This window comes from Ranitomeya imitator, chromosome 1 (assembly GCF_032444005.1).
Source record: "Ranitomeya imitator isolate aRanImi1 chromosome 1, aRanImi1.pri, whole genome shotgun sequence".
Classification (NCBI taxonomy): Eukaryota; Metazoa; Chordata; class Amphibia; order Anura; family Dendrobatidae; genus Ranitomeya; species Ranitomeya imitator.
This window is the reverse complement of record NC_091282.1, coordinates 831,591,394-831,613,811: the sequence shown is the minus strand read 5'-3', so window position 1 is coordinate 831,613,811 and position 22,418 is coordinate 831,591,394. Positions and strand designations below refer to the sequence as shown.

The window sequence follows — 22,418 nt, the reverse complement described above, 5'->3', positions numbered from 1 at the left end:
TCGGTGCCGCAGCTTCTTTCTCTGTCAGCGGTCACCGGCACCGCTGATTAGAGGAATGAATAGGCGGCTCCGCCCCTATGGGAGGTGGAGCCGCTTATTCATTTCTGTAATGAGCGGTCCCACGTGACCGCTGAAGAGAGGAAGAAACTGCAGCGCCGAAGCCCGTGGGACGGCAGGGACAGCGCGAGGATCGCTGGGACTAGGTAAGTATACCCCAGCGCCCTCAGCCCCTCACCCGCCGACCCCACCGCTACCGTGACTCGAGTATAAGCCGAGGGGGGCACTTTCAGCCCAAAAATTTGGGCTGAAAATCTCGGCTTATACTCGAGTATATACGGTATATATATATATATATATATATATATATATATATATATATATATATATATATATATATATATACATACACAGTGGGGCAAAAAAGTATTTAGTCAGTCAGCAATAGTGCAAGTTCCACCACTTAAAAAAATGAGAGGCGTCTGTAATTTACATCATAGGTAGACCTCAACTATGGGAGACAAACTGAGAAAAAAAAATCCAGAAAATCACATTGTCTGTTTTTTTAACATTTTATTTGCATATTATGGTGGAAAATAAGTATTTGGTCAGAAACAAAATTTCATCTCAATACTTTGTAATATATCCTTTGTTGGCAATGACAGAGGTCAAACGTTTTCTGTAAGTCTTCACAAGGTTGCCACACACTGTTGTTGGTATGTTGGCCCATTCCTCCATGCAGATCTCCTCTAGAGCAGTGATGTTTTTGGCTTTTCGCTTGGCAACACGGACTTTCAACTCCCTCCAAAGGTTTTCTATAGGGTTGAGATCTGGAGACTGGCTAGGCCACTCCAGGACCTTGAAATGCTTCTTACGAAGCCACTCCTTCGTTGCCCTGGCGGTGTGCTTTGGATCATTGTCATGTTGAAAGACCCAGCCACGTTTCATCTTCAATGCCCTTGCTGATGGAAGGAGGTTTGCACTCAAAATCTCACGATACATGGCCCCATTCATTCTTTCATGTACCCGGATCAGTCGTCCTGGCCCCTTTGCAGAGAAACAGCCCCAAAGCATGATGTTTCCACCACCATGCTTTACAGTAAGTAGGGTGTTTGATGGATGCAACTCAGTATTCTTTTTCCTTCAAACACGACAAGTTGTGTTTCTACCAAACAGTTCCAGTTTGGTTTCATCAGACCATAGGACATTCTCCCAAAACTCCTCTGGATCATCCAAATGCTCTCTAGCAAACCTCAGACGGGCCCGGACATGTACTGGCTTAAGCAATGGGACACGTCTGGCACTGCAGGATCTGAGTCCATGGTGGCGTAGTGTGTTACTTATGGTAGGCCTTGTTACATTGGTCCCAGCTCTCTGCAGTTCATTCACTAGGTCCCCCCGCGTGGTTCTGGGATTTTTGCTCACCTTTCTTGTGATCATTCTGACTCCACGGGGTGGGATTTTGCGTGGAGCCCCAGATCGAGGGAGATTATCAGTGGTCTTGTATGTCTTCCATTTTCTAATTATTGCTCCCACTGTTGATTTCTTCACTCCAAGCTGGTTGGCTATTGCAGATTCAGTCTTCCCAGCCTGGTGCAGGGCTACAATTTTGTTTCTGGTGTCCTTTGACAGCTCTTTGGTCTTCACCATAGTGAAGTTTGGAGTCAGACTGTTTGAGGGTGTGCACAGGTGTCTTTTTATACTGATAACAAGTTTAAACAGGTGCCATTACTACAGGTAATGAGTGGAGGAAAGAGGAGACTCTTAAAGAAGAAGTTACAGGTCTGTGAGAGCCAGAAATCTTGATTGTTTGTTTCTGACCAAATACTTATTTTCCACCATAATATGCAAATAAAATGATAAAAAAAACAGACAATGTGATTTTCTGGATTTTTTTTTCTCAGTTTGTCTCCCATAGTTGAGGTCTACCTATGATGTAAATTACAGACGCCCCATCTTTTTAAGTGGTGGAACTTGCACTATTGCTGACTGACTAAATACTTTTTTGCCCCACTGTGTGTATATATATATATATATATATATATTTTTTTTTTTTTCTTTCTGAGAAATGGAGAAAATGTTTTTTTTAAATGTTGCGCAATGGCGGGGAAAAAAATCCCAACACAATTCAGATCTTGTTATTTTCAGGGCATTGTGTGGTAAAAAAAAAAAAGACTGGGCAAAATTAAATTTTTATTGATATCATTTTTCGGCAGATACATTTTGACTTCCTACTGCATTTTATTTTACTTTTTTTTTTTTTAGTGTTGCAGGAAAAAAAATGCCATTCTGATTTTTATTTCTCGATATGCAGTTTACCAACTGGGGTAGTTTTTTATTTTGGCATATTGAACTTTTACTGATGCGAAGGGATCATACAAGTTTATTTTTAACTTGCTTTCTTTACTCTTAATGGGGAAAAGGGGGTATTTAAACTTATACAAATATATATTTTTTAAAACTCGCCCCCCAATTTATATATATATATATATATATATATACGCACACATATATATATATACACATACATACATATATACATACATATATTATATATACATATAATATATATATACATATAATATATATATATTTATTACCCCAATAATGCAGCATATAGAAACAATTGGGGTCTATGAAAGACAGCCACAGGCTGCTCTTCATAGGGCACTTACTAGGCCACCGACTGCCATAGTGTCTCTTCAGCACCATGCAATCGCGCTGTGGGAGCCTGATGAGTGCATGCAATGGTGCACTCCCAGGCTGCTTGCTGTAAATGGTGCTGTCAGAGATTGATAGTGGCATTTATGGATTTAACAGCATAATATGCATGGAACCCTAATGTGGTTTAGAATACTTAGCAACACTCTGTACCATGGAGCTGATATTCAGTGGAGACCCTGAAGCAAATCCGCTCAGACCAAGGGATGTTGGAAGTGATCGTCGCTTGGGAGAGACCATCAAGGAGTGACTGCTAGTTGAGGATCTTTTTCGTCTGTTTCCACGTTTCCTACCATCCTGCCCTGTACCACACTCCATGCGGATAGTGGCAGTCAGAGGGCTATGTTTGCTTGATGGCGACCTCCCTGAGGAACCTCCGCCTCCACTGGTTATAGTAAAGATTATTCGCCTCTTGGCTTCAATTTCAGCGTCACTTGTGTCTATTTCTCCGTCACCCGAAAGCTTGCTTGGGTCTTGAAGTGTACGTGGACTATTCGATATGGCATAGTGAGCAGGTGACCGCTGAGAGATTTGCTGGTGATGGGAAGGAGTGGAACTACGAGATCCTCCCGAGTTTGAAAGTGTGCCTGAATTTGAGGAGTCATCCATGCAGTCTGTCTCTGATCCATGGCTGTTCAAAACTGGTCCATTCAAGGATGACCAGGTTGGGTAAAAGAAACCTGAAAATTAGAGGAATACATATAGAAGTGTATACTTTATAAAAATCTGTGTATATATGTAATATATTTATGAAGAGAGACAGTGGGAGGGAGAGTGCGGAAAGGAAGAGAGGGGGCCACATTGGGAGGGAAGGAAGAAAGGGATCCAGAGAGGAAAGGAGCCACACAGCGAGGGAAGGAAGAAAGGGATCCAGAGAGGAAAGGAGCCACACAGCGAGGGAAGGAAGAAAGGGAGCCAGAGAGGAAAGGAGCCACAGAGGGAGGAATGGAAGAAAGGGAGCCAGAGAGGGAGGTAAGGAAGCCACATAGGGAGGGAAGGAAGAAAGGGAGCCACAGAGGGAGGAAAGGGAGCCAGAGAGGGAGAAAGGGAAGCCACATAGGGAGGGAAGGAAGAAAGGGAGCCAGAGAGGAAGGGAGCCACAGAGGGAAGAAAGGGAGCCAGAGAGGAAAAAAAGGAAGAAAGGGAGCCACAGAGGGAGGAATGGAAGAAAGGGAGCCAGAGAGGGAGAGAAGGAAGAATGGAAGCCAGAGAGGGAGGGAAGGAAGTAAGGGAGCCACAGAGGGAGGGAGCAAAAGAGGAAGTGTGAGGTACTGATCTATATTATCTATCCACACACCAATATATCCACATACGTCACTATGTAATTGTAGAGTTGTGAATCCTCAATGCGCGCCGCAAGGATTCTCAGGAACGGGTGTTCATTTGACCACAATTATTCAATTTGCCTACTTCTGCCCATCTAGTTGGCACATGACTGCATGTATGAAAATTACACACTTGTGGTCACACACCCGTCGCTGGAAAATCCCCACAACATGCAATGCTTGCAATGTGAGGTTTGCTTAAGACCAGACAACCTCTTTAAAAATTAGATTAAATCTGGCACCCAGCAACTGTTATTGATTCAGAGTGTATTTTTCAGCATATGGGTATGTGCTTAGATGCAAGATGTCCTCAGTGTTTGGAAGAACATGCAGACTAATCACACTTGAAGAGTGGTGTTCAATTTTTATTTATTTTTTAAAAAAAGCTACTTTGCCAGCCCCGACAGACTTATTGGATTTCATATATTCCATAAACAAAATCGTAATGTGCTGTAGAATAAGATCGTGCTACAGTGCAGACCAAAAGTTTGGACACACCACCTCATTTTAAAGATTTTTCTGTAATTTCATGACTATGAAAATTGTACATTCACAATGAAGGCATCAAAACTATGAATTAACAAATGTGGAATTATATACTTAACAAAAAAGTGTGAAACAACTGAAATTATGTCTTATATTCTAGGTTCTTCAAAGTAGCCACCTTTTGCTTTGATGACTGCTTTGCACACTCTTGGCATTCTCTTGATGAGCTTTAAGAGGTAGTCACCGGGAATGGTCTTCCAACAATCTTGAAGGAGTTCCCAGAAATGCTTAGCAATTGTTGGCCCTTTTGCCTTCACTCTGCGGTTCAGCTCACTCCAAACCATCTTATTTGGGTACAGGTCTGGTGACTGTGGAGGCCAGGTCATCTGGCGTAGCACCCCATCACTCTCCTTCTTGGTCAAATAGCTCTTACACAGCCTGGAGGTGTGTTTGGGGTCATTGTCCTGTTGAAAAATAAATGATGGTCCAACTAAACGCAAACTGGATGGAATAGCATGCCGCTGCAAGATGCTGTGGTAGCCATGCTGGTTCAGTATGCCTTCAATTTTGAATAAATCTCCAACAGTGTCACCAGCAAAGCACCCCCACACCATTACACCTCCTCCTCCATGCTTCACGGTGGGAACCAGGCATGTAGATTCCATCCATTCACCTTTTTTGCGTCACACAAAGACACGGTGGTTGGAACCAAAGATCTCAAATTTGGACTCATCAGACCAAAGCACAGATTTCCACTGGTCTAATGTCCATTCCTTGTGTTCTTTAGCCCAAACAAGTCTCTTCTGCTTGTTGCCTGTCCTTAGCAGTGGTTTCCTAGCAGCTATTTTACCATGAAGGCCTGCTGCACAAAGTCTCCTCAATAATAGTTGTTGTAGAGATGTGTCTGCTGCTAGAACCCTGTGTGGCATTGACCTGGTCTCTAATCTGGGCTGCTGTTAACCTGTGATTTCTGAGGCTGGTGACTCAGATAAACTTATCCTCAGAAGCAGAGGTGACTCTTGGTCTTCCTTTCCGGGGGCGGTCCTCATGTGAGCCAGTTTCTTTGTAGCGCTTCATAGTTTTTGCCACTGCACTTGGGGACACTTTCAAAGTTTTCCCAATTTTTCGGACTGACTGACCTTCATCTCAAAGTAATGATGGCCACTCGTTTTTCTTTACTTAGCTGCCTTTTTCTTGCCATAATTCAATTTCTAACAGTTTATTCAGTAGAACTATCAGCTGTGTATCCACCAGACTTCTGCTCAACACAACTGATGGTCCCAACCCCATTTATAAGGCAAGAAATCCCACTTATTAAACCTGACAGGGCACACCTGTGAAGTGAAAACCATTTCCGGTGACTACCTCTTGAAGCTCATCAAGAGAATGCCAAGAGTGTGCAAAGCAGTCATCACAGCAAAAGGTGGCTACCTTGAAGAACCTAGAATATAAGACATAACAAAAAAGTGGAAAACAATTGAAATTAAGTATATAATTCACAGTTTTGATGCCTTCAGTGTGAATTTGCAATTTTCACAGTCATGAAAATACAGAAAAATCTTTAAATGAGGTGTGTCCAAACTTTCGGTCTGTACTGTATATAACTAAAAATTATGGGTAAACTGGCTGCACAGAAAATGTAAAGACCCACAAACTTATGGCAGCAAACTGGTTAGATACAAAACCTGAAAGAGAACTAGTCCACCATCGTAATGGAGCTACACCATACATCTACTCGGTTGAAAGCTGTACTTTGGTGAATAAATGGATGCCCTCAGACGGAGAGGGTGACTGGAGCAAGAGCTGGGTCTGTTAAGTATAGCTTTGAATTACAAAACCCCAAAACAGCAACCACCCAGCATTCAATAAGAAAGCCAAATAAATACAATAAAGGAACTAATCAAACAGACCAAAAGCATATCTTTAAAAAAAACTTGTTAGAATTAACTGACAAAACAATTTTAGACTCATCGTTCTGAAATTGGCCTTTTGTTGGTGCATGAAATAAGGAAACCAAATTACACAGATGGAGTAACGTATAGGCAAGGGTCATAAACATAAACCTATGTTACCTGAGGTAGCCAGCGACTTGGAGACAGCAGCATAATTGAGGTTTGTAGTAGCACCATATTGATTATCAATACATGAGCTGTCTCGGCTGTGACAACCAGGACTGGGACTGTTTCTCTGGAACGAGAAGGCAGAAGTTAGTCAAGGTAAAATATCCTAAGAAATTATGGCAAACAATAATAGTATAAGAGCGAAAAACAAAAAGGAACTTGTGTCCACAAAGTCAGCTTGGGGGGGAGCATTGTCGGGTATGCCAGAAAAATGGGACTTGCTGAATGAGAGTTTGTAAAATCCCATGTATTACACTGTGTACAATATAAACAGCGAAACCCGGGTTATTTTAATGATAGATGGGGCTGGTCACAACAGCGGGGTGCTGCAGGGTAACGACATCAGTAAAACAGATGGACATAATAAACTGCAATACAGAAGCATTGGAAAAAAAAATCGTACAACATTATTGCATTACTGGCATCCCTGGATTTGGAAAAAGCAGCACTATAAAATGCAACCATTATACTGTAAGGTGAAATCATTATAGGAAGAAAACAAAAACTATTTTAATATATAGCGGTTTATTGTTCATTGCAAAAACATTAAAGGGAGTTTTCTTCATGTCTTCTGCAGAAGCACATAGCTCTCCTGCCTCTGTGTGTGAATGATTATCTGGAACAGTAGCAACATCTCACTAGCCTGAATTGTGCACCCTCCGATTCTGCAAGTAGAGACAGACACTGATGTCCTAGCCTAACAATAGGGCATCAATGTAAGTAGTGGACAACCACTTTAAGCAAAAGTGGTAGACTTGCTTCTTTTTCCCCTCTTACAAGTGCTATGCTCGGCTATTTCCATCAGTCTCCGACATGAGTGGAGCAGCAGCAGTGATGTGCTACTAATTAGCTCCATTTAAAGGGAACCCATCAGGTCTGATAATGCTATAAACCTGTAGATGTGTGTTTAATCTGCAGGTTAATAGCATTATAAAAGATGCCCGGTTGCTGTACTGAACGTGTGGTACCCAGGAGAAAATTAAATTTTTTTTCTCCCAGAAGCTGCTGGCTTTCAGTCATGTGGGCACAGTTGGTCATCATTCAGTATATTGTAAGCACACCCCAGTACTAACACCTAGCTCTGCACTGAGGCACTGAAGAGTGAGCTGTCAGAGTTCCAGGGCGTGATTACAGTCGCAGCTCACGGTATACTTACCAGTGACTAGCCAAGCCGACACACCTATATGACTGAAAGCTGGTGGCTCCCGGGAGAAATTAAGTTTATTTTCTGCTGGGTGCAACACATTTAGTACACCAGCTAAGCACCTCCATAAGGCCGGGGTCACATTTGCGAGTGCAATGCGAAAACCTCGTACGAGTCTCTCGCATCAATACCCAGCACTGCCGCCGGCACTTGGGACAGGAGCGTTCAGCTGCATAGAAATACATACAGCCGCATGCTCTGGTGCTGAGAGTCGGCGGCAGTGCCGGGTATTGATGCGAGAGACTCGCGTGAGTTTCTCGCATTGCACTCACAAGTGTGAACCCAGCCTAACACTATCAACCTGCAGAATAACTGGATGTATGCAGAATAATAGCGTTATTAGACAAAACAAATCCTTTAATCCTAACAGCGATGGTAACTCACATAACTAACCTGTAAAACTTAAGTGGACCACCACAAACGTATACTAGAAGATTTAAGCTAATATGCCCAAATATCAATGATATAAGTAGAATCTGTTGCAGTGACTTCGTTTTACTCAAGACATGCAATAATTAGAATAGACAACATGTAATACAACATTCTTTCTGCCAATTAGCAGTTTGTCCCAATGGGAGATACAATGCAGTATGGTAGACCTCAGAACTAAAGGATTTACTGTTCAGAAACCTGGCCTATAAGTTGGATACAAGGAACAACAGATCATTATCGTACCTTTTCCACACGACTTGGCAAGACAACACTGGCCAGAGGTATACTGACTGGCAGCTTGTTAGGTTGGACTGTGCTAAGTGGGATACTAATAGGCAAACTGGTGATGGTCTCAAGGTTAGGAGCAGAAGAATAATCTCTGGATATCTGAAAGAAAATATAAACAATGAGGACCTAAAAAACTAACTGCAAAGTAAAAAGATAAATTGTGCAGTTTGTGATTAAATTGCGTCCAATAATCTACGGTATTCACCCACCTTATCACATCCTCTATCCATTGCAGTCTGTCCAGCCTCGGGAGATGAAGGGTGAGACTCCTGGGGACTTAGATGGATACCATTTAAAATTCCAGAACTTGATGACAAAAAGCTACTTTCTCTCACCATCTCACTTCTAAATAAAACAAACAAGATTAAGAAAGTACATTAATGCCAATAATGAAAATCAAAAACATATTTTACATGGTCCCCCTTAAATGTCTCACTGGAGAGGTTTGTGAAATAAGTTATAAGACTAGTAAGAACATCAAAGAAACAACTTTCTCGTACCTATGAACAAGGTCTGGGCCTTTGGAATTAGGATCTTGATTAAGATGACGCCTCATAGCAATTTTGGCAGGAGAGTAGCGCGTGTAGTCTGGTTGAGACTGGCCATTTTTGTCTCCCTTGTGCCGTGATGCATTTAGATCATTGTGATCTACACGCGATGGTGTGCTTTCTTTAGAGCAAGGCCTACTCCCTCCACCACGACATGAGTGGTACAATTCATAGTGAGAAGCATGACCATTAATTAAGGGTTCAGGGCTCATGCTGTTGATGCTGGATGACTGAGCAGGAAGTAGACGAGTTTGTGATCCCTCCGGTGAGTAGCGAGCAGTGAAACTACCCTTCGAGCGACTGTTACTTGGTGGTGGATCCTCTGATAATGTGGTAGATTTTAGCTGAAGCAATTCATGTTGCCTCTGAAATTTCTCAAGCTCTACTATGCTGATCTGAAAATAAAGAAAGAGCAAAGGGTTAAGCATGTAAATAGAGGTCAGACTTTAAAGTATTTGTTTTCCATCCCTGCAACCCCACCTGATTGTCTTCACACATTGCATTTTTATAAGCTGCACTTCCATCTTCAATTCCACTTTACACCATGCATTTTATTTCTCTACACTCCTTTAAATCCCAGCATCAAATGGGCAGCTAGAGACAATACATTCTCTGCCTCTATAGTCCACCTCGTAAGCTAATATATTATAAATACAAAGTCAAAAGGCTGAACAGTCATCTGTTACATTATTAATGGGAACTAATTTTAAAAAACTGACCATCACATCCAAACAAACTAGGTCTGAACGGGTGCTTACCTAGAGTCACCAACTCATATACAATCAAATAAATAAAACAGCACTCTGTAGCACCACAGCAAGCAAATATGAAAATTGAATTGCATTACTGCACTAGAAATATGAAAAATTGAGACTGCTTAGCGCATAAATTGGCCAATTCATGTGCACCTGGAAGCCACGGTAAGGCGATTCTTGTGGCTGCCAAGTCCACATGAATTGGCCAATTTATGAGCTAAACTTTCTCAATTTTTCGTATTTCTGATGCAGTAATGCAATTCAATTTTCATATTTGCATACTATGGCACTACAGAGTGCGGCTTTATTTGCTACATTATTGATGGGTGACATGAGCTGCCTAGTAGTCATCAGTAACTGTGATAGGAACTTCTGCTCCTTTTTAGAGAACTTCAGGGGTACAGTCCATGCAATATATAGAATTTGTGTAAACGGTAAGGAAAAAGGCATTAAGCATGTTCCAGAAAAGCTCCTCAAATGAGGAATCATACATGTGTTTGTAAACAATGGTTGCATATACAAGAAGAAACGTTCATTATTATTATAGCGCCATTTATTCCATGGCGCTTTACATGTGAGGAGGGGTATGCATAATAAAAACAGGTACAATAATCTTAAACAATACAAGTCACAACTGGTACAGGAGGAGAGAGGACCCTGCCCACGAGGGCTCACAATCTACAAGGGATGGGTGAGAATACAGTAGGCGGGGGTAGAATTCATTTCTCCGCTTCATCATCTTTCTAGCCATTTTACTTATCATACCCAGATATTAGGTTGTCCACTACCAAGCAATTCCTACTTAACGTTTATTGTCACGCATCAACAGGGAATAACCATGCTGACATCAAAGTAGCAACAGCAGTCTGGAGGGATGTCCAGTAGTGAACAACCCCTTTAATAAATACAACCAAATACTGCAAAATATCACTGACCTGTAACTCCAAACAATGCTTTTGCTTTTCTGAAATCTGATTCTTCAGTGCTGATTTCTCCTTCATCAGATTCTCCAGGGACAATGTATTCCAGTCCAATTTTAACTCTTCACAACGGGCCTTCAGCTGTAAGTGAAAACAGAACAAAAGCTACATGATTTTTTGTGTAGTAGGTGTGTAGAAGTAGTCATTTTGCCTTTATCTGTATGATGGTGTGGTCCAGCTTAACAGCAGATGCAAACCACGCCAAGAAATTCAGATAAACTACATTTTTCCCTTCAAAACTAAGGGGACATTAACCTATATGTTAGTGCTATATAAAAATAAAGATGATTATTATATCAAATGGCCATGTAACACCAAGTGCTATCGATAAAGTGTTGTCCAGTAGTGGACAATCCCTTCTTTTCCAATAATTTTTTATTGAACTTTCAAAAATTTTCAAGGGGGGGAGGGGAAGGGGAAACATGGGGAATCGGGGAAAAGGGAAGGAGAAAAGAGGGGAAAAAGGAATAAGGAGGGGGGAAAAAAAGGGATAGACAGGCAAACGTACACTTCAGAAATACACATTTAGGCTATGTGCACACGTTGCAGAATTGCTGCGGAAATTTCCGTGGCAATTCTACAACTCCCTGCCGCGGCAAATACGCATGCTGAATTGACATGCTTTTCCCGCTAAACACTAGCGTTTTGCAAGTGTAATTAGCTTGCAGAATGCTAGCTTTTTCAAGTGATATGCAGCATCAATAGTAAAAAGATATAATTATTTTAAAAATCGTGATATTATCACCTTCTGACGGCCCCCGCAGCCTTCCCGCTCCTCGCGATGCTCCCGTTCCCAGTAATGCCTTGCGGCAATGACCCCAGATGACGTAGCATCTCTCGAGACAGCTACGTCATCACAGGTCATTGTCGCAAGGCATTACTGGGAACGGGAGCATCGCGAGGAGCGGGAAGGCTGCGGGGGCTGCCAGAAGGTTTAGAATATCACGATTTTTTGTTTTAATTCTTTTTTTTTTTTCCCTGGGTACCAACCGCACATGATCTGCTTACTTCCCGCATGGTGGGCATAGTCCCACGCGGGAGGGAAGTAAGCATATCAATGCATTCCTATGTGTGCGGAATCCCCGCGATTCCGCACAAAGAATGAACATGCTGCGTTTTTTTCCAGAATGCGATTCCGCCGCGGGGAAAAAAAACGCAGCATGTGCACAAAAAATGCGGAATGCATTAAAAATGATGGGATGCTTAATGTAAACTTTTTCAAGCGTACCTCAATATTTCAGCATCTAAAATCAAAACCGGTATTAATAATCATACAAAGATTATGAGATGCAAAATCTACATAAAGTACAGAGTATTATGAAATATATGAGTAATATACATATATTGAGTAAACCTGAGAGACTGTCGCGTCTGGAAACACCTTAAGGTGATCCTAAGACTGATGATGTGGACATTTCTACTACACAATGTTCTCCGCTTACCAGCACCAGACTTCGGTTCCTCAGTTCACCATTTTCCTGCTCCAGTTGCCGGCTTTGTTCTTTTAATTGAAGATTGTGAGCAAAAATCTCCTTCTGGGCCTGGATTAGGTCACTGAATGTCAGGGCCTTGACTCCCAACTATGGAGGTAAAAAAAAGTCTTCAGAACATAGAACTTTTATACAAATCCTATTTCTTGGTTTATTTTACGAATAAAGGACTGAGCTTTAGCATACAGTATGGTACACGGAAAACTACACATCCCGACAAGGTTACCATGCTCTGGTCAGATGACTGTACCTCATCTAGCTTTTGTTGGAACAGTTTCTTGATTTCTTCTTTTTGCGCTTGGCAGTGGGTGAGAAGCTGTTGAGCAGCACCATGTAGATTCGAATTTTTCTCCTAAGAAAAATATTTAGGATTTAAACACTACAAAGCAGGAGGAATGAAACCATTCCTATTACACATGCAAAAAGAAAAGCCGACCTGGGCAAATCCCAGAAGCCAAACATTTATCAAGATACTAGAATCATGTTAAAGGGAACTTGCCTGCTGGATTGTGCACAGTAACTACAGACAGTGTCAGGTCAGTGCTGATATACTGATTGCAATGATTACTTGGGTGATGAAATCCATCTTGTGGTTGTTGTGTAATCTTTATTTTCAGTTTTGAGTTACTGATATGCCCGTGCTCTGGGGCGGCCTGTGGGGTGGGGGTGGGGGGGAGGGTGTCTTCATGTGCTGCTCTGATTAGCTATTAATCTATATGACATCTGACATGATTATTGAAGAAGGAAAAAAAAAACCTTCAACAGGAAGGCGGCGGCGCTGCAGCATGATCACATGTATAATGTTCATTAAATTGTTTTATTTAGTCATCTACAATTATTCTGAAAAACACTTAAAATGGCACCGGCGGCGCCTCTGAAGTAGCATCAATGGGCGATCCGATAGCTGCTACTGTGCAGGCACTGGTGGCGCCATTTTCCTAGAGGAAAAAAAAAATGTATAAATTGTCTCCACCAAGATGGCGCCTGCGCAGTAGCATCTATCGGATCACCAATAGATGCTACTGTGCATTTTGAGAAATATTTTCACCATTCTGGTGATTACCTAATCAGAGCACCACATGAAGACCCCCCCCCCATCCAACAGGCAGCTCCGGAGCACGAGCACATCATTAACTCAAAGCTGAAAATATAATTGTAATCAGCATAACGGCACCGACCTGACACTGTCTGTAGGCTACTAAGCACAATCCTGCTGACAGGGTGCCTTTAGAAGAACAAAAAATTAGAACACCCACCTTTTCCTTTTCTAAGAGTTGCTGAAGCCCAGCTTTGTACTGAGGAGTCTTCATGTAAGACATAAGCTGCAAGTACTGTATCCTAAAGGAATCTGTTACAGAGAATGTGATAGTGAGAGGTATAGAAAATAAGCGGCGACAATGAAGGAGAATGCGTGCTTATAGATACCCCAGCCCTAAAGGCACAACTCCCTCCTATGACTATAGCAGTACTATAAGGCTATGTTCATACGTTGCACTTTTGCTGCGGATTTTTTTTTTATGCTAATCTTAAGCTGCTTACAAAAGCAGGTTTTGCTGCGCTTTTGTGGTCTCTTCTGCATGCTGAAGTTTAGTAGCCAAAAAAAGCTTGAATAAATGTCCTTCGGTTTTTTGCACCAAAAACGCAGCAAAACCTGATACCTGCGATTTTTGCTGCGTTTTTGCACTGCCAATTGTTTCCTATGGGTGAAAAATGCTGCAAATATACGCTGAAAGAAGTGACATGCTGCAAAAAAGCAGACTTTTTTAACCCTTTAGTGACAAAGCCAATTTGGTACTTGATGACCAGGCCAATTTTTACAATTCTGACCACTGTCACTTTATGAGGTTATAACACTGGAACGCTTTAATGGATCCCACTGATTCCGAGATTGTTTTTCATGACATATTGTACTTCATGTTAGTGGTAAAATTTCTTCGATATCACTTTCGTTTTTTGCAATTTTTTTAAACTTTGAATTTTTATGCCCTTAAATCTGCATGTCACATCGCACAAAATACTTAATAAATAACATTTCCCACATGTCTACTTTACATCAGCACAATTTTGGAAACAATTTTTTTTTTTTCCGTTAGGACGTTATAAGGGTGAAAAGCTGACCAGCGATTTCTCATTTTTCCATCAAAATTTACAAAACCACAATACATTTGTAGTGACTTTGGGGGGTCAATATAACAGAAAATACAAAAAAGTGACACCATTCTAAAAACTGCACCCCTCAAGGTGCTCAAAACCACATTCAAGAAGTATATTAACCCCTCAGGTGCTTCACGATAACTAAAGCAATATTGAAGTAAAAAAAAATGAACATTTTACTTTTTTCCCCCAAAAAATAAATCTGTAACCATTTGTTTTTATTTTCACAAGGATATCAGGAGAAAATGGACCACACAATTTGTTGTGCAATTTCTCCAGAGTACGCCGATACCCCATATGTGGGGAAAGCCACTGTTTGGGTGCGTGGCAGGGCTCAGAAGGGAGGAAGCACCGTTTGACATTTTGAACTCAAAATTGGCTGTAATCAATGGTGGCGCCATATCGCGTTTGGAGACCCCCTGATTTACCTAAACAGTGGAAACCCCCCAATTCTAACTTTAACCCTAATCCTAGCTACAACCCTAACCCCAACTTTAACCTAACCCTAACCCCATCTTTAAAATGGGGTTTTATTTATTATTTTTTATCACTGTGATAGAGTCTATCACAGAGATCAAAATGAACCAATAGGAGAAATCTATTGTTGGTGGGTACCGGCCGGCAAATCTCGGTGGGCGCAAGGAGCATGAGAAATGTAATGGAAAATCTGACTGTTTTTTGCGCTCGCTATTATACCTTTAGTAACGGCGATCGCCACACCGAGGTCAGTAAAAACCGACCCGAATCATGTTCTCTGGGGTCCCCAGTAGCCGAGACCCTGGAGAAATTGTGAAGCTGGAGGGCGCTATACACTTATTCCTCAGCGCCGGTAAAAAGTGCTGTGGCGGTCATTAAGGGGTTAAATAAGTCAGGAAAATCAAATTAATGTGTGCGCATGAGATCTCTAATCCCATAGACTTTGTTTGTACTGTAAAAAGTAGAATAAAATTTGCATTAAAAAAAAAACGCTGCAAAAACGCAATATGTGAACATAACCTAAAAGAAAAAAAACAGGCATAAGTCTGTAAACACAGGAGAAAGGTAAAATAGATACTCATGAGGAAGTCTAAACCGGAACTAGAAATCAGTAAAATAGTGTAAGCAAATAAAGTAGGAAAAATAAGATGGAATAAAAACAAAAAAGTACCATTAAAATGGGAAAAATAATCGTGCTGGGATAGGATAGCCTAGTGTCACTTCAAAACATCAATAAGAAATAAAAAAGGCAAACATTGGCTACATTTCAGCAAAGAGGACAAAGATTTGGAAAGCCTAGGATAAATCAGCAACTACTCTGCACAAGATGTGCTGTCTTGAGGTCTCCTTAAAACAATAGCTCATTTTCGGATTGCAGGAAGATTTAACCAACCTGAATTCCATCCGAAGGAAAAGAGGAAAGGATACAGAAGAGACAGAAAGCAAACAACCAAAAACGAAGAATGGTAGAAGAGAGAAGAAAAGCACAAGATAAAAATGTGCAACAGTAAGAGGAAAGGACAAAAGGGAAGAACGTATGGGAAAAAAGTACAGATTGAAATAAAAAAAAAATAAAAAATGAAAAGAATGACAAAACATACACCTGCAAGATGGTATAAAGCAATGATGCATGCATTACAGGCCGGACATACACACAACAACATGTAGAGGAAAAGACTGAAAGTGAAGAAGAGACACATGGGCAGCTCCATGGCAGAGAGCCTTTGCTCCGGCCTGGGGAAAGGAGGCTAACCACGAACACCCGAGAGGCTCCACTGCGGAGAGCAGCTGCTAAACGGGGAGGTGAGAGCTGCTAGAGAAAGGCAAAGTGTCAGACGTTAAAATAGGTCAGACATTATGCACATGTCTCAGATTAATATGGCTGCTCTAGCAACAAATACATTTGTCACTCTGTAAAAGTCCCTGGAAGCAATTGATTATGACCAGCAGACTTCACGCCAGTCTTAAAAGGAATCTGTCACCAGGTTTTTCCCACCTAAACTGAGAGCAGCATATTGAAGAAACTGACGCTGATTCCAGTGATGTATCACTTACTGGGTCACTTGCTGTAAAGATCACAGTTTTATCAGCAGATCATCACTAGAGGACTAGTAAACTTGTTGCCAGGCAGTCCTCAATATTAAGGAGGGCAGTATAACCCTGCCCTTACCACCAGTTGGCAGCTTTCTGCCTATGCACAGTGTACGCAGAAAGCTGCCACTCATTGATGTGGGTGGGGCTATAAAGAGCTCAAATAAAATTAAAACAAAGCCACAAAAAGAGGAATTAAATTCCCCAAGAATTGTCACTGTAAAAAAGGGCAGAAGAATTTACCTGCCGAGGGCTCAGAACTAATGCAGGATGCAGCAAACACATGTAGTGAAGATGGCGGCAACACGTGTAAAATACTGATAGGCAACCACTCACACCCTACCAAATCATGGCGGGGGTTAGTGCTTTGTATTAGATTGCACACACAAAAGGCTTGTATAGGGCGCTGGTCACACATAGCACAGAGGCTGGCTTACAGCCTATTAGTAATGCCCATAGTATTAGATTCGCCGGGCTGCACAACACTATCTTAATGCATCCCATGAGGATGGACAGCGATATATATATATATATATATATATATATATATATATATATATATATATATATATATATATATATATATATATATATATATATATATTTGATGGATATTTTGGCCAAAACCTACAAGCTCACCACCCGCGTCAACGGTCCTCACACTTGCATGTCCCTACACTAAAATTAAAAGCAAAGCCACAAAAGAGGAATTAAATTCCTCTGGGCACGTAATTACTGTTGTCCTTTCTTGCTGTGATAATTCTTGAAATTTAATTCCTCTTCTTGTAGCTTTGCTTTTAATTTTACTGTAGGGATATACAAGTATGAGTACCACTGACGCACATTGCAAGCTTGCATATTTCGGCAAAAATATAGGCCAATACCTGCGGCTGACAATTTTTTTCCTTGCACTTTATATTTTTACTTAGGTTGCATTTAAACTGGGGTGTCTGTCCAGGTGGGGTGCACTTAGATGGTTGCAGGCTGCCTGATCTAATAGTATGGGTATCACTAACAGGTGTGTGTGACCAGCGCCCTATACAAGCCACTTTTGCCATGAATTGGTAGGGTGTGAGTGATTGTCTATCAGTATTTTACAGGTGTTGCCGCATCCTAGTGCTATAGTTCTGAGACGTGGGCAGGTGAATACTGCTGCCCTTTTTGATGTGATAATTATACAGAGCTGAGCATTCAGACAACTGTATGCTGCCTTGGAGTAAACCTTAACTCTGCCTTGTCCTTCAAACCGCACATCCAAGCTCTCACGACCTCCGGTCACCTCCAGCTCAAAAATATCTCCATAATCCATCCTTTCCTCAACCGGCAATCTACTAAAATGCTTGTGCATGCCCTCATCATCTCCCGCCTCGACTACTGCAACATCCTTTTCTGCCGCCTCCCTGCTAACACCCTTGCACCTCTCCAGTCCATCCTTAACTCTGGTGCCCAACTAATCCATCTCTCTTCTCGCTACTCCGCCGCTTCCCCCTCTGCAAATCTCTTCACTGGCTCCCATTCCCTCAGCGTATCCAGTTCAAATTACTAATACTGACCTACAAAGCCATACATAACCTGTCTCCTCCATATATCTCTGAAATAATCTCCCTATATCTTCCATCACGTAATCTCCGGTCTTCCCAAGACCTCCTTCTCTCCTCCACACTTATCCGCTCCTCACCCAACCGCCTCCAAGACTTCTCCAGAATATCCCCCATCCTCTGGAATTCTCTGCCCCAATACGTCCGACTGTAAACCACATTCGGATCCTTCAGACGGAGCCTGAAAACCCATCTCTTCAGGAAAGCCTACAGCCTGCACTGACCCTGCTGCCTCCTCACCACTACCGAAGCTCCCACCTCACCAACACCGGAGCTCCTACAACCCTCAACCTACTGTCTCCTTCCCCATCATCCTGTAGAATGTAAGCCCGCAAGGGCAGGGTCCTAGCCCCTCTGTACCAGTCTGTGATTGTTAGTCTGTTTACTATAATTTGTATGTAACACCTTCTCATGTACAGCACCATGGAATCAAAGCTGCTATATAAATAAATAATAATAATCTGCAACAGATAAAACAGTCATGTTCTCAAAACTGCAACAAGTAGCCAAGAAAGTGGTCCATCACTGGAGTCAGGGTCTCTTGCTTCTTCATCTGACAGCACCATGATGTACGGACAACCTGGCAACAGAATCACTTTAATAAAAAGCAAGCTGGAGTAAAATGTACCTACTCTAATAGGAGGCATGAGCACCTGAGTAAATTAGGAGCATTTTGTGCAGCACTTGTGCCAGAAAATCCATGCCAACCAAGGCACTATAAGTGGCACTTTAGTTTTTGCCACTTTTTGGTGTAATTAGTACATTTTTCAAGTCATGTGTGATCCCAGCCCCTCCCGCTAAGCTCTGGCAACTTATTAAACAAGTGGCAGAAGCAGCGGAAAAACTAATTTCTGAAAAATATGGAGTGTGCCATATTTTGCATCTTTTCACATTAGAAAAAACAAAAGAAGAAGCTGAGCTCTTGTATTGTTAACTTGATTTATGATGCGCTCAGAGGACTGGAGACATGGCAGAGACACTCGCTGCTGTGATAAAACAGGCAGGGAAATGTGTTCCCACACACACTGCCAAGATCTCCCCTGCCATGTCACCAATGTATACAGTTGTACTTCCTCCCCTGGCCAAGTACTGTGTATTTGCGACCATGAACAGCAGCAGCTCCATATGGTTGGACACAGTAAGTGCAAATTTAGAACAGGGACTTTTTTTCATTTTAAACCCATCCAATTGTGGAACTTATTAGCAGGGCTGTGGAGTCAGAGTCGTGGAGTTGGTGTGCATTTTGGTAGAGTTGGAGTTGATATATAATGGACCGACTGACAATATAGAATAAATAGGGTGCAGTAGTACAATGCAGGATGGGCTGTAAAGGTTTTCATAAGAATTTGGAAAAGTTCTGAAATGTCCTATAAATGTCTGTTCTGTTCCTAATCTAAGGATCTCGGCTGTTAGATGGGATGAATCTGTGCTGCACTTTATGCACATGCTCACTAGTGACCAGGGCTGTGGAGTTGGAGTCAGGGAAATAGTGGAGTCTGAGTCAGAGTCGGTGGCTTGGCTTACTGACTCCACAGCCTGCTTATTAGTTTTCTAACATCTATTGATTAAAATGTTCTTTGCTTTGGACACCCTCTTAAAAAAGAAGCCATCATCAGAAAATGACCTATTGTTTCAGATCAAGATTTTGTGTTACATGTATTGTATAAAAAATTGCCAATTTTGTTTTAATAGATCACAATCTTTATTTAAAAACACAAAACAAAAAAACAGTAATCTCAGCTGCTACTGGGGCTTTTTTTTTTTTAGAGTTTTCAGCAAGGCTCTTTATCATCAGAGGCCGGAGCACAGTGACAGGTACATGGCTGATAACACAGGAATCAGAATAGGTAATGTCACAGCTGTCCCTCTTCCCTTCACATTGACCATTACACCAGCTCACTAAACACTTTAAGACAAAAAATATGGCATGGACCTGACCATTGTAGCTATATGTACACGTGCAGTTTAAAAAAAAAACAAAAAAAAACGTTAGATTCTAAAAAAAAAAAAAAAAAAAGTCCCAGTGTGAAGATCGCAAGAATGCTGTTTAGTTTTAATACAGACTGATATGTAGAAAAATTGTTTGCCAAAAAATGTTAAATACTTTTGTTACAAATACCTGATTGCAACAATAGGTCATTTTTGGATCATAGCTTCCCTTTGTGAAAGAAAAGCAAACCATAATCGTTATCTCGCCTCAACATTCAAGTCGTTTTTCCAACACCTGAATTTCAGACGGTTCATGAAGTGCCGTGTTGGAGCAATCATGTTAAATTAAAGGACACAGTCCAACCCGTCTCCACCAAAGATGGACTGACTCCTTAGAGGACTGCTCCCTGAATAGGCCATTCTTCTATTCATCCCATCCCATGTCGGAGTCTTACCAAGCAGCTTCTGCAGTGCTGGAGGTGTAGGCGAAGACAACAGCTGGTTGGAAGGTTGTCGCTGCACTTTGGGAGGTAGCTGAAAGTAGGGACTCTGAGGTGACTTGTATGTATCTGAAGACAATATGCAAAAGAGAAGATTAAAATATATATATTTATATTGGCAACAAAAAGCAAAAGGCAAGGACCGCAGCAATTAATTCTATAGTTTACTGACTTAGGTACGCAATAAAAATAAATAAATAAATGATTAAAAAAATAATAAATAAAATGAATGATGGCATCTGGGGTTTTTACTAATATTGTTTAATGAACTTGTACAAAACTTTTGCTACAGAAAGGCCCAGAATATGGTACCTGATAGTCAGCAATAATGTGCCTCACTGCCCAATTCCTGAACAGTGACAACTTATACTACACAGCCTTCGAATGCTCCAGATATAGCAGAACCAAATGTATCAGCGTGAGCTAGACAAGCTTATTAGTTGGCTTTCTTTGTGCCAGAAATCGGAGCTGAATTTTGGTGCACACAGTGTTGCACATATGGCTATGCCTCCTTGTCCACAAACTGGCAAGCTTTTTAGGCACAGCCACAGGTCCCTTGTCAGACAAGGTGCAGAAAGGGCCTATTTTAGACAAAACATGTCACAGCAATACCTTCAGTGCTTTTATGGAATGCAAAATCAGTGCCAATGTGGAAACATGAATCCATCACCATACTCAACGTGAGGACATCCCTGATTTGAGGAGTCTGTACGTGCAGGGTTTGCTATGCCCTTATGGGCCATCTTATTTGTAAAGCAGTCATTCACTACTTGATAACCCCAAGAAAATGTCCCAAGGTGCCGAGTTCATTAAAAAAAAAAACAAAGCTCCCAAACTGACACCACGACTCAGCTCTGGGTCTTATGTTCTAAAACAATGTTTTGAGCAGCGCTGCAGTCAATCAACAGCCAACATATGGAGTGGACAACCCCTTTAATGGTTTTTATTGCATGTCATGCTGTTGAATTGAATAGGAAATGGTTTTAGTATGTCATTTTGCTGAATATTATAAGAGCGTAATGTCCTGATAGAATCTAGGGACAAAAGTTGGTCTTTGCGATTCACAATTTCACTAACTTTGGCATTTCTGTGTATGGGTATTCAGGAGGATTTGCGCACAAGTCAGACAAAAATAAAACACAACCAACAAATAAAATCCTTGTTGTGAAGACAAACTGCTGTAAGCCATGTGTATAGAAATACCAGTCATTCCTAAATGCTAATTTTCCACTGACTCCCCATTGTATACGGCAGCGTAAATGTGTCATGTGTAACCATCTCCCTCATTCTGCTTGTAGGAACATCTCACACACCATACTTTACATGGCTGCTTCATCTCCATGTAAGGATGATACCATCTGGGCAATCTCTCACATTGGATGACTGAATTGGGTAGTGAGTGGGGTGATGCATGTGTAATGAAGGACCCAGGAAAGAGAGGAATATTGCTGGACTGTATATAATCAATGGATTATCTCCTGACGTGACAAATTGGGGACCCAACCAAAAGGGCTTGTGCACATTCTAACCCATGTCCCTGGGAGCTGAGAGGGACTCTCTTACAGAGGACTGTTACAGGGGCATTCCCATCGCCAAGATCCCACTTTGCCTCGTTGCCCTAAAGAATTTGCCGTAAGTGTCCCCATAAAGACCAAGTCGTAGCTTGTGACAAAGTGATAAGACAGGCAATTTCTCATCTTCCCACTCCTTTAAGCCCAGTATGTGATGGTCAAAGAGCAGATGCAGTCACCAGCTCACGTTGGGCTGAGATGGTGGTATCATATCCTTCCCTCCAGCTGTTGTCTGCAGCTCGTACTCCCCCTA

The 22,418-nt window shown here is 41.6% G+C and overlaps 1 protein-coding gene across 2 annotated transcripts in view; it reads right to left on the bottom strand.

Annotated features, from left to right (window-relative positions):
• The window catches only part of DOT1L (DOT1 like histone lysine methyltransferase), a 190,943-nt gene that overhangs the window by 25,333 nt on the left and 143,192 nt on the right, over nt 1-22,418 (bottom strand). For both annotated transcript variants that reach the window (XM_069740606.1, XM_069740605.1), the window contains exons 15-24: nt 20,550-20,663; nt 13,603-13,694; nt 12,597-12,698; nt 12,299-12,436; nt 10,812-10,937; nt 9,074-9,516; nt 8,783-8,918; nt 8,529-8,672; nt 6,602-6,716; nt 2,872-3,398 (exon numbers count right to left, since the gene is read on the bottom strand). In XM_069740606.1, coding sequence (XP_069596707.1) covers nt 2,872-3,398; nt 6,602-6,716; nt 8,529-8,672; nt 8,783-8,918; nt 9,074-9,516; nt 10,812-10,937; nt 12,299-12,436; nt 12,597-12,698; nt 13,603-13,694; nt 20,550-20,663 — 1,937 coding nt within the window. The remainder of the gene's footprint in view (nt 1-2,871; nt 3,399-6,601; nt 6,717-8,528; nt 8,673-8,782; nt 8,919-9,073; nt 9,517-10,811; nt 10,938-12,298; nt 12,437-12,596; nt 12,699-13,602; nt 13,695-20,549; nt 20,664-22,418) is intronic.